Genomic DNA, 16,917 nt, shown 5'->3' on the forward strand with positions numbered 1-16,917 from the left:
TTTATCAAACCTGCACACAGACTCTGAACAAATCAGAGTGGGGCTCTTAGACCATTTTGACATGGAATCATCCATACAAATATTGAATGAATCACGGAATTAAAGCTCTCATTCAAATCTAGAAAAGTCTCACTGACTTTGTTTCCTTTATCCTTCCTGTTCAAAACTACATGAGAAAATTTTGCTATTGCTATTATTGTGAATCACCTTTTTCAAAATCCATGTTGTGACCTACTTATTATGTTATATTTACAGAAGAGCAGTAACAGAGAAGTGGTGGGAAAACCAAAGAAGGTGGAGATCTTTACATTCCAAGCAGATCCTGCCAGTGGTGGAAAACTGTACAAGGAGATGATTGTGATTTACAGAAGAAAAATTACATTTGGTCAAAAATTCCAGGAAAAGTCCTTTGGCCACCTGAACTTTTTATTAAATGGGTTAATAGTTTTATTAAATCATTTCTGTACGTTTTAGGACATCAAATTCTGTAACACTCCTCAGGAAAAATGAACTACTCATTTTAGCTGAATTTGTTGCTGGTGTCCAATCTTTCATTTTGTCCCAGCATGACTTACTATGTTGTTCTACGAAAGCCTCACACACTGTCTTTGGTTCACCCACCTCCACTTCACATGGTGTCTACTCAAGCTTGGAAAAAAAGAAAGAAAGAAAAGAATGAAAACCTCCCTGAGAATTCCAGATGTGAGGATGAAGATCATGTTAATAAGTTCCTAATAAATTAATGGTGAGCAGGGGGGATATACCATCACACTAATGGCTTTTCTTTCCTCTCAGCTGAGCCATACTAACTGCAGTTTTTAAACATCAATAATTTACATTGAATAACATTCAAATAATTAACACACTTTGAAATATTAAGTGTTTTAAAATTTGTGATTTATTCCATTCAATAAAATTAAACTTCAATGCTAGGTTAAAAACACAGAATTTCCAGAAATTTTATGAGATTCCTGAAATTCCCTGATTTTTCCAGGCAAAATGTAATTCCCAAGGAATTCCAGGCTTTCCAGAATAGCCACTCTGCTTCATTTTCATTAGTAGTATGTTACTGCAGCCTGGATATTCCCTTTGCTTGCTCTTGCAGAGATGTTCACTATCTCCTTCTTCATGAGCTGACTGACTGCTGGGATCAATGTGCATCTCTTCTGAAGTATTTTGGTTAGACTTACCATTGGTTGAGTGACATCTCCCAGTAGTGAGATTTTTGTGCACAAATTGTGTGAAAGTGAGTGACTCTCCGCTTACCTCCCCAGGGCAGACTTATGGGACTGAAGTAGAACAGAGAGTGCCCACAGTACCATTACTTCCCTTTGAAATCAAGTTTATAATGTTGATTCTTTGTGAATACTCCATTCTGCTGCCCAGTTCCAGGCACCACTAAGATTAGAACCACTGTTTCTGTTACACGTTAGTAGTGCACAACCAAATTCGTACCACCTCTTTTAATACAGTGTTCTAGTAAGGCAAATCATGGGATGGGATGTCCTTTCATGAGGCTATGTTCCACATCTCCAACAGACTGATTTCTGTTACAGTATCCTCTGATTAAGATGTGTAGGTGCAGATGAAAAATATAACAGCAGTCTGAGCTACCTTGGAGCTTCTCCTTTTAACATTCAGAAGATCAATAAATGTGATGTTAAAAGACTTCATCAGATGCAAAGTTAATCAGGTACAAAGATTAAAATCAGTCAAGTGGCATGTTGCAGTGGCTTCAACCCTAATAAGGTACAGCAGGCAGCAGTTTCACACAAAATAGAATGCACAGACTGTCCCAATTAAACTGAGCTGTTGTCACACTTTAAAGAAAAATTGAACACTTACATTTGTGAGAACCATTAAATATTGGCAGAATTTTCTGTCTCTTGCAGAATTGTTAAAACAGATATAAAGCTAAAAAGAGAAAAGGAGGAGTATCAGCACTAGGGGAAAAGCAGAGGAAAATTCTTTCAGATGGAGTAAAGAAATTATTTGATTCTTTCATGATAATGAGTAGAGGTTGCTTTGCCCTCACATGAAACACTGTTTCTGTCAAATTTAGGGAATATTAGTTTAGAAACAAAAAAATGTTTGATAAGCAGTCTGAAAGGGATGTTCATTATGTATGGAAATGAGAACACTCAGGACATTGGCTTTTCTAAATTCTGTGAAGTCAAGTCAAAATTTTGTGGCACTGTTGGTTCCTCAGAAGCCCACCCCATGTTTGTTTACACATCTCACCAAAACATGAAACTAAGCAACGGACAGCAGATCAGTTTGTCAGTCAGATTGCATTAAAAAACTCTTCATGACCAGCCACACATTTAAAAAAAACACTAAACGAAGCATCTCAAGACTGTGCACAGAATAGATTCATTTTGTCTAGGATGAAGTCCAAGGTTTTCACTGGGAAAACAGTCCAGCTACTCCACATTGTATTGTTGTCTATGTTACTGAAAATGAGCAAATACAGTGCTTAAGTTTCTGTAAAATTAGCAACACTCTAAGCCACAATACAGTTTCATATCACGTCTTTCTGACAAAACTTGTTGATTGACTGAAGCAAAAAGTGACATACAGCTCAATAAAAATATTTCAAGACTTTCACCAATCTGTGCTATCTCCCCAAAGACTTTGGTGGGACTTTTTGGAATAAGTCATGGGAAACCTGCATTTGATTAAACTCGAAGCACTGTAAAATGACTGGCTGCATGAGTTACCATACAGCACTCAAAAGAAAACCAAATCTTTAAGCTATGGTCTTGTACACTTTCTTTGAGTAAAACTAAATGAATTGAATTCACTTTTGTTAAGATTGACCCACATCTCATCAGGAAATAAGGTTTCCTTTGATTTCAAGAGTGGCTCAAATGTGAGAAAATCATTTATTTGTTCCAATTAACTCAGAAAAAAATAAAACAAAAAATTGAAATGCAATGAACATCAGGGACCTTGCTATGTTACTGAAAACAAGCAAATACGGTGCAAAAGTTTATGTATAATTAGCAACTGCCTATGATACAATACAGTTTCAGTTCACGCCTGCCTGACTTCTTGTCACTTGTTGCCAAAATGTTGTTGTTGTTGTTGTTGTGGTCTTCAGTCCTGAAACTGGTTTGATGCAGCTCTCCATGCTACTCTATCCTGTGCAAGCTTCTTCATCTCACAGTACCTACTGTAACCTACATCCTTCTGAATCTGCTTGGTGTATTCATCTCTTGGTCTCCCTCTACAATTTTTACCCTCCACACTGCCCTCCAATATTAAATTGGTGATCCCTTGATGCCTTAGAACATGTCCTACCAACTGATCCCTTCTTCTAGTCAAGTTGTGACACTAACTTCTCTTCTCCCCAATCCTATTCAGTACCTCCTCATTAGTTATATGATCTACCCACCTAATCTTCAGCATTCTTCTGTAGCACCACATTTTGAAAGCATCTATTCTCTTCTTGTCCAAACTATTTATCGCCCATGTTTCACTTCCATACATGGCTACACTCCATACAAATACTTTCAGAAACGACTTCCTGACACTTAAATCTATACTCGATGTTAACAAATTTCTCTTCTTCAGAAACGCTTTCCTTGCCATTGCCAGTCTACATTTTATATCCTCTCTACTTTGACCAGCATCAGTTATTTTGCTCCCAAAACAGCAAAACTCCCTTACTACTTTAAGTGACTCATTTCCTAATCTAATTCCCTCAGCATCACCTGACTTAATTCGACTACATTCCATTATCCTCATTTTGCTTTTGTTGATGTTCATCTTATATTCTCCCTTCAAGACACTATCCATTCCATTCAACTGCTCTTCAGAGTCCTTTGCTGTCTCTGACAGAATTACAATGTCATCGGCGAACCTCAAAATTTTTATTTCTTCTCCATGGATTTTAATACCTACTCCGAATTTTTCTTTTGTTTCCTTCACTGCTTGCTCAATATACAGATCGAATAACATCGAGGAGAGGCTACAACCCTGTCTCATTCCCTTTCCAACCACTGTTTCCCTTTCATGTCCCTCGACTCTTATAACTGCCATCTGGTTTCTGTACAAATTATAAATAGCCTTTCGCTCCCTGTATTTTACCCCTGCCACCTTCAGAATTTGAAAGAGAGTATTCCAGTCAACATTGTCAAAAGCTTTCTCTAAGTAAATGTTCACAACACACATAAGTGCCATCTGGTATACAGCCAACAAAAGGTATTGAGAAGCATAAATTTATTACAGCTACTGCTTTGGAGAGCACACTCAAATTCTCAGAAGTCTCAGGTAAGATCTTGAAATTTTTCACCTATCTTTGTTATGTAAATAAGTACACTTCTACATTACTTCGTATGATATTAAGTTAATTTTGAAACATGCCGTTATTACCACTATGGAAAGCTTCTACATACCTTCTGATCTCTGTGAATGACATTGCCAGAATGGATGTACTTTGTGGCTTTTAGCAGCTGGTACATGATGTATCTCTTGTGAACATCTTTGAGTATATTTCCTCTTTTGATAACATTGTGCAAATCTGTATCTGAAATTTAATATGTAAACAAGATGTAGATACCACCCATTTAGGAGAGGGCAATATAGGCTATTTATTGCTATGCTTGTTTTCCTCATGAGGTTTATATTTAATCCTATTTACATATTCTTCTACCATCATAATATTTTCTTAGTGCACAACATCAGGAAAATATATCATCCACAAACAACAATTACTTAATAAGAGAGGGGAGAAGAAAAAGGATATCATTTCATTAGCAAATGCTGTGAATTCCATTATGTGACATTGGGGATACAAGATTCAGCTACTGAAACAGGTTTTTTTTCTGACAGCAAATTACCTGCAGTATGTTTTATCATATAGTAACAGGTTAACAAGTACAAAGGTCTCTAAAGCCACTGACTGACTTTTTAATAACAAAAACATTAGGATTTTAGTTTAACCTTAGACCTTGTAACAAGTATGAGTTGTTCACTTTTTTTACACTATGCAGAGTGTAGTGTGGGAAGCAGAGACATTCAGAATAAGTAAAGGTCCCTGAAATTCTCACAAGGTATGAAATGAAAATTGCATCCGTGTGCAGGTCTGTTGGTAAAACCATAGCAGTTTTTGTATGCCCTTATCATGTCAGTTTCTTGTCAAGGAAGTGTCAAATCTTGAGGCATAGCAATAATCACTGCATACTTAGACATGATACAGAGTACCTAACAGTTCAACAGTGCCACATCAGGGAAGGAAATTCATTCTCTCACAGAGTACAGTGACATATTGCAGGCTGGGTACCTACAAGGAGCTAATGTGCTGTTGTCAGGTTGCTGTATCACATTCCTCTTCATTAACTGATTTCATACACTACCACATCCCAATTATTGTGAAGTTTTAGCACAAAGTTGAAAATGACAATAGCAACCATAAGCAAAAACCAAATGATTACTACGATATTAAAGTTTACTAAAATACCTATTAACCAGTTTTGTACATGGAACTCAATTTTGGTATGGTAATAGTAGTAGTAGTAGTAGTAGGCCTCTAAGGGACTCAAAGCTCCTGTGCCAATCTCACACGATTCCTCCAGATGCTCCTGTCTTTTGCTGCCTCTTGCCAGTTATTTATTGCCAATCTTGTCTCCCCCTTGGTCTTTTGCCATATGGCTTCTCCCTGAATATTCTTAACACAATTTGATATTCTTTCATTCTCATCAGATGTCCAGCCCACTGCAATCTTCTACCATTTATTATGTTTACTATCATTGGTTATTATGATAGCTCATGGATTTCTATTTTGTGTCTTCTCTTCCGGCATTGTGATTCATTGACATAATATGGACCAAAGATTTTTTTTATAAACTTTATTCTCAAACACTTGTAAATGGTGGTGTTCTGTTTTTCTTAGGCTCCATGTTTCTGCCGCACAGATTAGAACTGGTCTGATGATTGTATTATATAACTTTATTTTAGTTTTCCTAGTCAACAGTTTGTACCCCAAGAGATTTTGTATTGCATAATAGGGTCAGTTAGCAGTTTTGTCTTGCTTTTATTTCTACCTGTCTCTGATTTTGTTCATCTATCACTGAACCCAGAAATTTGAACTGTTCAACACATTCGAATTTGTGTTCACCAACTATTATATGTGATTGATTATCCCATTGATCTCTACTTCTTAGAACTATCATGTATTTCGTTTTCTCGTCATTTACTTTCAGGCCAAGTCTTGATGCTTCTGTTGCAAGCTCCACAAATAATTGCTTAATCTCTATTTCGCTATTTCCAATGAACACTATGTCACCTGCATATGCTAACATGTTCATTTTGCTTTCTATCCCAGCAGGTACCAGTTTAAGTTTCCTCACAACTCTTTCTAAAGTTATATTGAAGAGAAGGGGGGACAAAGCATCTCCTTGTCTTAACCCAGTTTTATTTTTAAACTGGTCAGACTTTAATCCATTTAGTAAAACCCTGCTTGTATTTTCATCCATGCATACTTTACAGAGATTTAGCAATTTAATTGGGAAACCAAATTCAGTCATTACTTTCCACAAGCTTTGTCTACAGATGGAGTCACAAGCTTCATGAAATTGATGAACAGATAATGTATTTTTTGTTTGTATTTCCAAACTTTTTCATTTATTGATTTGATTGCAAATATGTTGTCAGTGGTGGATCTGTTTTTGTGGAAACCATTTAGATAATCCCCAATTATATCGTATTTTCTGCATATGGTTTTAAGCAGCATAGCAATAAACAACATAAGATCTTATAACCTGTATTGACTAATGATATTCCTCATGTTCTCCATTTTCCAGATTATCTGTACAAGATGAAATAAATGTTTGCGCAATGCTTCTCCTCCATAGTTTAGTATCTCAGCTGGGGTGCTGTCACTGCCAGTTGCTTTGCCATTTTTAGGCATTTGATACACTCTACCACCTCCTCATGTGTGGGTTTTGGAATTTCCTCACAGTTGGGACTGTTGCTGGAACTAGTAATTGGTGCTTCTGGATCAGAACAATTCAGTAGGTTGTCAAAATACTCCTTGCTTGTCACTAATTTTTTTCTGGGTTCAATAAACATATTTCCACTTAAATCCTTTGTCACCTTGGTTTTATAATCAAAATCTTTTCTAATTTTGTTGATTGTACCATACACTTTCCAGATGTTGTTACTTTGATGATATACATGAATAGATTCAACCTATTGTTTTAGGAATTGTTTCTTTTCCTTCCGGTTAATTTCGTCCGCCTGCATTTGAGCCTGCCAATGAGCTTCAGGATTCTTATTTGTTTGCGACCATTTTTTCCGTAGTTTCATAACCTTGTCTTCAGTTTCTTCACACTCTTCATTGAACCATTTCTTCCTGCCTTTCTTAGCTCTCTGCAGCTTATTATTTGCAGCTGTGAGGATGACTTCTTTTACAATGTTCCAGTATTCATCACTGGTCATTTCAAGGCTTTCTTCCATATCACTTACGGCTTCAAACCAGTTTGAAACTTCAACTTTGTACTTCACTATTCCTTCTGTCCCTATCACATTTTGCAAATCAAATCTGTTTATGTTATAACTTTGCATTGACAATTATTTTACTTTATAACAAGCAGTTCCATAAACAACAGAGTGAATGGAAAGTGTACATAAAGTGCACATGTTGATATTACATTCAACTAGTGAACCTGGCAATGCCTTGCAATTGCTAAATATGTATGGGAATTGGATAAATGTCCTAATCTGAGGTATCACTGGGAATTGTGACACCAAACTCACCTCCCCATTGTGACTTCACCCACTTTGAGGGTATGGAACTCCAAAACATTCTAAATTATATAGAATATCAATGAAAAAGACTTCTTTGTTTTTGGTTTTTCTTGTTTTTAAGCTTTATTAATTTTTTTTATACAATGTAATAACAAAACTTAACAATATACATTTTTATAGTGTGGTAGGAGTATGAACTGGTTTTCTGAATTACCAGCTGATGAGGGGCTAACATCCAGTTGGCCATGTGAAAAATACCCTGACCATAAGTCAGTTCTAACATTTTTGAATGTCCAACATTAAGCATTTTTTATTGCTACTGCAAACTAAACCTTGATTCGCTTAAATTTATTGGGTAAATCAGTAGGGATACTGGTATACAGTGTATGACAGAGACCTCTCCAGCTGCTGGATTTCTGAGAATAATAACTTCAATGACTATCCATGAATGTTCAGGGATTTCAGATTGCAGAGTACTATTTTGTTCATAAGCTGATTAACCATAAATTCAACTTTCCTAATACACAGATTTTTCTGTTAAAACTGCCTGAGGAAGAAACCAAAAGAGCATATTGTTGTGTACACAACTTTTATTTAAAATTATATACAATGAGAAACAATATATAGTGGAGACATTATTTTGCTAATGGTTTAAGTGCTCTAATATTGCACTTGAAATTTACTGTAAGGAAAAAAACCAAAACCACACAGTTTACACAATACAGCATACCACATCATTTTCTTTCTTACAGCTGGTTTTAACAGAAACCCTATTATCTTCAGCACACCTCCTTCTGCTCTTTTCACACCAAACTCATGCTCTGTTATCCACTTCCCTTTACAACCACACAATAGTCTTGTTTATCAATTTCTTGCACATGTCCCCCTTCCTTCACAATGACCTTTAACTTTTCAGATTCAACCAGTCCCTTTCCCTCACAAACCCGTCACTGCAGAAACACATCTACTTGGCACAGGCATCCCAGAAACACCTCTGCTCTCTCCACAAGATACTGTTACTATACAATCCTAATTATGTACACCACATCTCCAAAATTAAACCCTTTCCCTCCAACACCTGGAACAGCATTCCTGATGCAGCCTCCAGGTACTGCTCACACTGTTTATATCCTGTCTTAGAGCACCACTACTCATCAACACACACCCTGCCCACAGCAAACCCCTTCATCAACTCCTCATAGCAACCATGCCATGCCTAGCTGACCTTTCCCATTTGTTCCAGTTTGCCATGTCATCCAGAACTACCTTCCAGCATTACACAAAATCCAGAAAACTAACAAATAGAAAACATAGTTGTTAATCTTTCCATCAAAAACCTCAATCCCATAGAAGTTTCACTTTCACCTCAACACCCAAATTTAACCATACTGGACTTATCAAAGACTTCTCTCCCTCTCCCAATCCCTACAGTCTGTAAGTACCCCTCTCCTTTCCCCTCCCAGAAATCTTCCATCTGCACCCACAAAACACTTGAAGAATAAGACCTATTCATAACAAGTCTGCATTCTGTAATCAAATGTACACAGCTGTGTAGTATAGTGTATCACAGATCAAAGTCCATGCCCTGGGAGCACAGAAGTAATGTGTCAATGAACGTTGACATGTTAAAAAGTCCACGGCTAGCATTTGACATGATAAAGTCTATGCATGATGTGTTTGTGTACCAGTCCTATATTTAGTTCACACTTATATAAAAAGTCTGCATACCATTATCATCAATCTAAAAGATTGATGAAACTGCACTTACAAGTATAATCATATGAATAGGTTCACGGTGCTTGCATTAATATAAATCAGTGACTCACTGTGTACAGCAATTTTTATTTCACACTGTATATGGCTAGAGTTTTATTAACTTTTAGATAATGAACAATAGGACATGTTTGTGCAGATGATGATGATAATGTGTTGTACTGTTTCAATGGATTATGACTTGAAAGACAATTAGGCTCACTGTCAATAAATACTGAACTTCTGTAAATGAACTATTATAAGTATTCTGTTCAAAATGAAATTTATGGGCTGTAAACCAGTGTTACGCACAAGTGAACTGTGTAATGACAACACGAAGGGACTTTATAGACATTCTACCATCAAGTGGTGGTGTTTTTTCCAACATTACGAAGTAAGTTCGCTTTACTTTTTTACTCAGTGACATTGTTTCGGATGAAAATTAGCACAACAGTTCATGCTAAGTTTATTAGTGGAGTAATACTTAAAGAACCTTAAATTGATAGACACTGGTCACACTCCAAACAAGAATATCTAATTTGAATATATATACCTGACATGGTCACTCTGGAGATGGTCTGCAATTTATGGTAACTGAAGAAAATTTCACAAGCCAAGAGCGCTAAAAGAAGCATTTTATTGGATGACCAGTTTTAAAAGAGCTATACTATCAGCACTGGATCTTATGCTTACAAAAATTCTAAAGCATAAGAGCAATGATAACAGCATATATCTGCTGAAACCAGTCATCCAATAAACTGGTTTTTAAAGCATAAGAGCCAATGATGACAGCATAACTTTATCAAAACCAGTCATTCAATAAAATGCTTTTTTAGTTCTCTTGGCTTGTGAAGTTTTCCGCAGTTACCTAATTTGAATAAACACTGAATCATGAAAATTTTGACTTGACTGTGTTGCATTTGTCATTGAATTGCATCACTACTTACAAAAGGCATTTGAGATTATGAGGCTTCAATTCTGTATATGCTGCCAAGCAACATCAATCTGTAACCAAGTAAGTAAACTTACAACACCATATTTCCTCAGTTCAGATAACAGATACCACAGTAACACACAACAGAGACAAGACTGTACCAGCACTGCAACATTTCTTTAAATGTTTGTATAGTTCAACATATGATAACAACAACAACAATATTAATAGTAATAACAAAAAATGAATAAAAATACAGCTGGTTAACAATGAAAATAATGACATTCCGAAGTAATAACATCAGAGATATATGCAGCAAGGAGGGATATGAAGAAAGGCAAAACATGCCTGGAGATGATGATTTTTCAATACATTCATTCAGTCACTCACTCACTCACACATTCATTCATTCATTCATTCATTCATTCCTCTGCTCTGGAATCCATCAAGAAGGAGAACCTTCACAGATGAGGAATGAGTCGAGGTATACATTACCAAAGAAAAGAAAATTTGAGAAACTTAATGTGTAATGTGTAAAATTACTAGTAAAGTTAAATGGATAACTCCAGGTATAAAAATTTCTAGTGCTACGAAGAGGTAACTACGTAATGAACTGAAATATAATAAAAACAGGAATTTTACTGAAAATGTTAGACATTATAAAGCTACCTTCGAGAAAGTTGTGAAAGCAGCCAAATAAATGACAAACAATAAGTTCATTTCACAACATAAAAGTAAAACAAAGGCAGAGTGGCCTGTTGTCAAATCTGAGTTAGGTGTTAGAATTAATAGGGGACTGATGACCTCAGTCAGAAGTTAAGTTCCATAGTGCTCAGAGCCATTTGTTAGTATTAATAGAAATGAAATATCTAGGATTAAAGTAAATGGTAGCCTTATTGTAAAACCAATTCAAATATCAGAGCGTTTAAATGAATTCTTCATGAATATGGCGAAGTCAGATGTTGACATAGTAGAGTATCAGAGTATAGTAAACCCCCTTTGGACTTCAGCAAGGAGGTGAGTATCTCACAGATTTTTAAAAAGTCTCAATAAAGCATGTGGAAAATATTATATTATCATCAAAAAAATAAAAAATCAGCTGGGTGGGATGGGGTACCAACTATGTATCACATAATAGCACCTCCACTAACTAAAATAATTAATGAATCTTTTGAACAGGGATGCTTTTCTGATGTGTTGAAATGTGCTGAAGTCAGACCTCTGTTCAAGAAAGGGTTGAGGGAAGTCATGGGAAACTATCGTCCTATTTCTATTTTTCCAATCTTGTCCAAAGTGTCTGAGAAAGTAGCTGCAAACCAGATACAAAATTTTATTGTAAAAAAATATTATCATAAATAATCAATTTGGATTCTAACCAAGAAAAAACACCCTGAATGCAGTAAATAACTTTATTGAAAAGATATGCAAAGCATTGGACCAGAGGAGTAGAGTTGCTGGTATTTTCTGTGATCTTTCTAAAGCTTTCGACTCTGTAAACCATGCTTTGTTTATCTACAAATAAGATAAATATGGGATTAACGGCAATACTCTCAAATGGCTTACATTGTACCTGCAGAACAGAAAACATAGGGTAACTATCACTTCAAAAGTGGTGAATTATTTTTTGAAGTGGAGTACTGTATCACAAGGTGTGCCTCAAGGCTCCATTTTGGGGCCAATCTTGTTCCTATTCTATATAAATGACTTATCCACAAATATCGATTCCCCATCAGTTCTGTTTGCAGGTGATACTTCTGTTTTAATTGAAGACGGTGATGTAGAAAAAATTCCAAGCTTCACTGTGAGCACACTGGATACCCTAAAAAACTTTTTCCAGTTAAATGGGTTGAAACTGAGCATTGCAAAAACCCATATGGAACATTTCCAAACCAAACACTCAAAATGTGGAGAGCTTAAAATACAACGCAATAATCAACTTATGGAAGAAGTTGACACTATCAAATTCCTAGGACTAAATGTGGACAAGAACTTGAACTGGAACACACATATTGATCCCTTATCAAATAAACTAAGCGGTTTTGCATTTTCAGTGCAGATACTTGCAAATTCTACCTACATGAGAACACAAAAAATAGCATACAATAATTATTTTGAATCTGTCATTAGGTATGGAATAATTTTCTGAGGAAGTTCAAGTGGAGTATCTCGTATACTCAAACTTCAGAAAAAAAATTATCAAATACATGTGTACCACACAGAAAACAGAATCTTGTCGCCCATTATTTCGACAATTGCAAATCCTAACTGTACCCTCCATATACATTTATGAAATTATCATCTTCCTACAAAGCAGGCAAAAATTATTTGAGGAAAATCATTTTAACCACACATACAACACAAGAAATTAAAATAATTTATGCTTCCCACACACAAATTTAAATTATACGAGCGGGCTCCACAGTATATGAGGATGACAATATATAACAAATTAATGGGCAATGTTAAGCCAGAGATCCTTAAAATAATGCTACATCAGATTCTGGGGAAAAAATGCTACTACTCAATAGAAGAATTTTTGGAGGATGACATGATAATTTGAGCTAGGGTACTTAAGTATTAGATTTTTAGATACTATTTTTATTATTGTTATTATTATTATTATGTCTGCCTATCATGTATATAAAACAAAATTGTGTTATTATTATGATGCTGTATGTAAACATCAGCTTTCTATGTTTATGGCAAATTTTACCAAACTTTTGACGTGTCTCCTGTACCTGAATCAAATCATTTTAATTATGTATGTTATTAGACTAATAAACCACAATTCACAATATACTGTATTAACAATAATCTCACTATACTGCTTAATGCCATTCAGCTAGTTTTCATCATGTAAATTAGAAACAAAGCTGTTATTTCAAAAAAAAAACTGCTGCCTCCTCAAAACATTACAGTAAGTGACTGTTGTTTATCTCCTATCAGTATCTTAATATTTACTTGATTATATTGCTATTTTCAAAGAAAATCTTACATCTTTAAATACTTTGAATTGAATTGAATTGAATTTTATTTGATCCTGTAAGATTACATTGTGTACAGTAAATTTACGTGTAATATAGGACATGTCAAAGTATTAAAATTCTTTATCAATTATTTTTCTACCCCTTTAGCTTACATTTTTACATCACTGATAATGAGTAACAATATATACAAATTTAATGGCATAAGTATTCTGCAACACTGTAAAACTCTTTTTCAATGAGATAGTCTTTAAGTTTCTTTGTAAATTCATTGTGAAGTACACTATCTTGCAGGGTTTTGGGCAGACTTCTTAGTAGTCTGATACCAGAGTACTGGGGTCCTTTTTCTAGCATTGCCAATCGGTGGGGTATGCTCCGTACTTCATTCTTCTTTCTTGTATTGTGGGTGTACACTAGCATTTGTAATCCAGTCCTCACTACCTTTTGTGATGTACATTATTGTTTTGTATATATACAACAATGAAAAAGTTAAGATACCTAAATTCTTGAAGCAGTTTCTGCATGTTTCAGAGGTCTTTCTTCTTAAAATGGTCCTAATTGCTTTTTTTTGTAATGTGAACACTCGTTTTGTCTCTTGTTTGTTTGAGTTTCCCCACCCCGTCACTCCATACTGTAAGTATGGTTCGAAAAGTCCATGATACACTGTACACAGAAGGTTCTTGTCTGAATACTGTGATAGCTGCATCATTAAGAATATGACAGAGCTCAGTTTCTTACAGACATTATTAATATGTTTTTTCCATTTCAGTTCATTATCCACAAGAATACCTAAGAATCTAGCAGATTCTACTTCTTCCAGCCTTGTTCCGTCAACCTCTAAATCCATGTCTACAGCCTTTTCCTTGTTTTTAAACACTGCATACATAGTCTTTTTTTAGATTTATAACCAGTTCATTTTCCAACAGCCACTGAGCTGTGACATTTGCAGATATGTATGCTCTTCTCTCAAGATGTTCCATATTTTGGTCACTATTTAGTATTGTCATGTCCTCAACACCTATATCATTAACAAATACATTAAATAACAGTGGCCCCATTACCGAACCCTGCGGCACTCCATATTTGATGGATTTGGTTTCTGATTGGTACGAGTTTCCTAATGATACATACGGCTTGCGGTTGTACAAGTATGATTTTATCCATTCACCTGGTTGCCCCCGAATGCCATAGTTGCTTAATTTTTGTATCAGCATTTCATGGTCAATGGTGTCAAATGCCTTTGAAAGATCCAGAAACATTGCAGAGACAACCTTTTTCTCATCTAAGGACTGTAGAATGTATTCTGTTAGACTGACAATTGCTGATTCTGTAGATTTACCCTTTCTGAAACCATGTTGTGAGGTCATGAGAATGTTATGTTTGTCCAAATAGTTAACTAATCTGGTATACATAAGCATTTCTAGGATTTTTGAGAAACCTGATATCAGTGAAACTGGTCTGTAGTTGTTGGGATCATCCTTACACCCTTTCTTGTACACTGCCACTACCTTCGTTATCTTCAGTTTTTCTGGAAAAATTGCATCTCTGAAAGAACAGTTTGCTATGTTCAGCAGTGGTGTTATTATCTCCTCACATACCAGCTTTAATGATTTGAAATTTCATCATCACCAGCTGATTTCTTGGACTTCAGTTTCTGTATAGTTTTCCGCAATTCATCTTCCGTGACTGGTCTTAAGAACATAGTACTGCATGATCTTTTTGGTACCTTAATACCCTTCTGTTTTTGACTATTTCTTTCCAATTTTAGGTTTTCTACTACACTGATATAGTTATTATTCAGTATGTTTGCTATTTCCATACCATCTGTGACCACTGTGTTGTCTACTTTAATTGACCTAATACCCTCTTCTTTGTTTGACCCATCTTTTTCCTTTCTTTCAGCATTGATTGCATTCCAAGGTGCCTTTGCCTTGTTTTTTGAGTTCGCTATAGTGGTGTCAATTGCTCTTGCTTTCGCTTCTCTTATTGTTTTTCTATACTTCTTTTTTAACATTTTATAGTTTTCAGCTTCGCCCATCCGTCTCACATCCTGAAGCTTCCTTCGCTGTTCTAGTATTTCACTTGTAATCCACTGTGTTTGATCTTGATGCCTTTCTTGTCTCTTTACTTTGGGAAATGCTACATTAAAATGGTACTTAATTGTTGAAATAAATGCATCATATTTTTTGTTTACACTCTGGGCCTGTAGGGTTTCATTCCAGGTTTCCTTACTTAACATTGTTCTAAAGATGTTGATATTTTGTTCACTGATGATCCTAATTTCTTTGGTTGTTTGTTTTGGTTCTGATACTGTGTCATTACTTCTGCAAAAGCTGATCAGTTGTCCATGATGATCAGATATTTCTGTCTGAACTACATGTGACTCATAGTTACACATATTCGTAATTATGTTGTCAATAATTGTCTCACTTTGTGAAGTCACTCTTGTTGGTGCAGTTATTGTCACTTTCATGTTATGCTGTATTAACAATTCTTCAAAATCCTGTCTTATTTTTGTGTCTTTTCCCATGTCAATGTTGAAGTCTCCACATATAATAAGATTTCTCTTCATATTCATTCTCAATAAGCTAGCAACTTTTTTTAGAAAGATGCTAATATTGCCACATGGTGACCTGTACACACAAAACACTCTAAAATCCTCTGCCACTATACCAGTAACTTCAAAGTCTTTTTCTCTAGCTATGGGAAATGTAGCAGCTTCACTGTTTACATTCTTTGATAGAGTACCTGTTTTAATATGTATACAAACGCCACCAAACTTATATTTAGATCTGCAGAAGTAACTAGCTAGTTTGTAGTCCTTTATTGCCACATTATGTATTTTACTTTCAGTTAGTTCATGTTCACTTATGCATAATATGTCTGGTCTTACTTCACACAGGAGTACTTCTGCTTCTAATTTTTTGTTACCACAGTATTGAATATTTTGATGAAGTACTTTTATGTAATTTTTCTTTTGTTGGTTTATTTGTTGTGAGCTGTATTCTGGGGCAAATTCTTTAGTATCGTCTTTTTTTGTATGGTGCTTATATTTTTCTTTTCCAGCTGGAGTGTATGATTTTTCATCCCCTTCAGGCCATATTAGTTTCCCTTGCATCTAATGAGTTTGTTTGCAGTACGTTAGTATTTACCACACAGTTTTACAACACTGTTACTTGCCATGCAGCTAAACAGATAATGTAAAGAAATAGTGGCTAATGAACTTTTGAGCTGGTTTGGCTTTCCTATGTTTTGCTTTAGATTAGGTGGGAGCTTGTTGCATACATTTGCACTGGGGTACATGCCTTCACTACGAATCGTAGACACGTACTGTTACCTACTTCACACAATATTTTCATGACCACTTCTGCTGACCGAGCGAGGTGGCGCAGTGGTTCGCACACTGGACTCGCATTCGGGAGGACGACGGTTCAATCCCGTCTCCGGCCATCCTGATTTAGGTTTTCCGTGATTTCCCTAAATCGCTTCAGGCAA

At 35.6% G+C, this 16,917-nt stretch overlaps 1 protein-coding gene across 2 annotated transcripts in view; it reads right to left on the bottom strand.

Annotated features, from left to right (window-relative positions):
* The window catches only part of LOC124619554 (mitogen-activated protein kinase 15-like), a 192,257-nt gene that overhangs the window by 127,847 nt on the left and 47,493 nt on the right, over positions 1-16,917 (bottom strand). For both annotated transcript variants that reach the window (XM_047146032.1, XM_047146033.1), the window contains one exon: positions 4,401-4,531. In XM_047146032.1, the coding sequence (XP_047001988.1) occupies positions 4,401-4,531 (131 nt within the window). The remainder of the gene's footprint in view (positions 1-4,400; positions 4,532-16,917) is intronic.

This window comes from Schistocerca americana, chromosome 6, assembly GCF_021461395.2.
Source record: "Schistocerca americana isolate TAMUIC-IGC-003095 chromosome 6, iqSchAmer2.1, whole genome shotgun sequence".
Classification (NCBI taxonomy): Eukaryota; Metazoa; Arthropoda; class Insecta; order Orthoptera; family Acrididae; genus Schistocerca; species Schistocerca americana.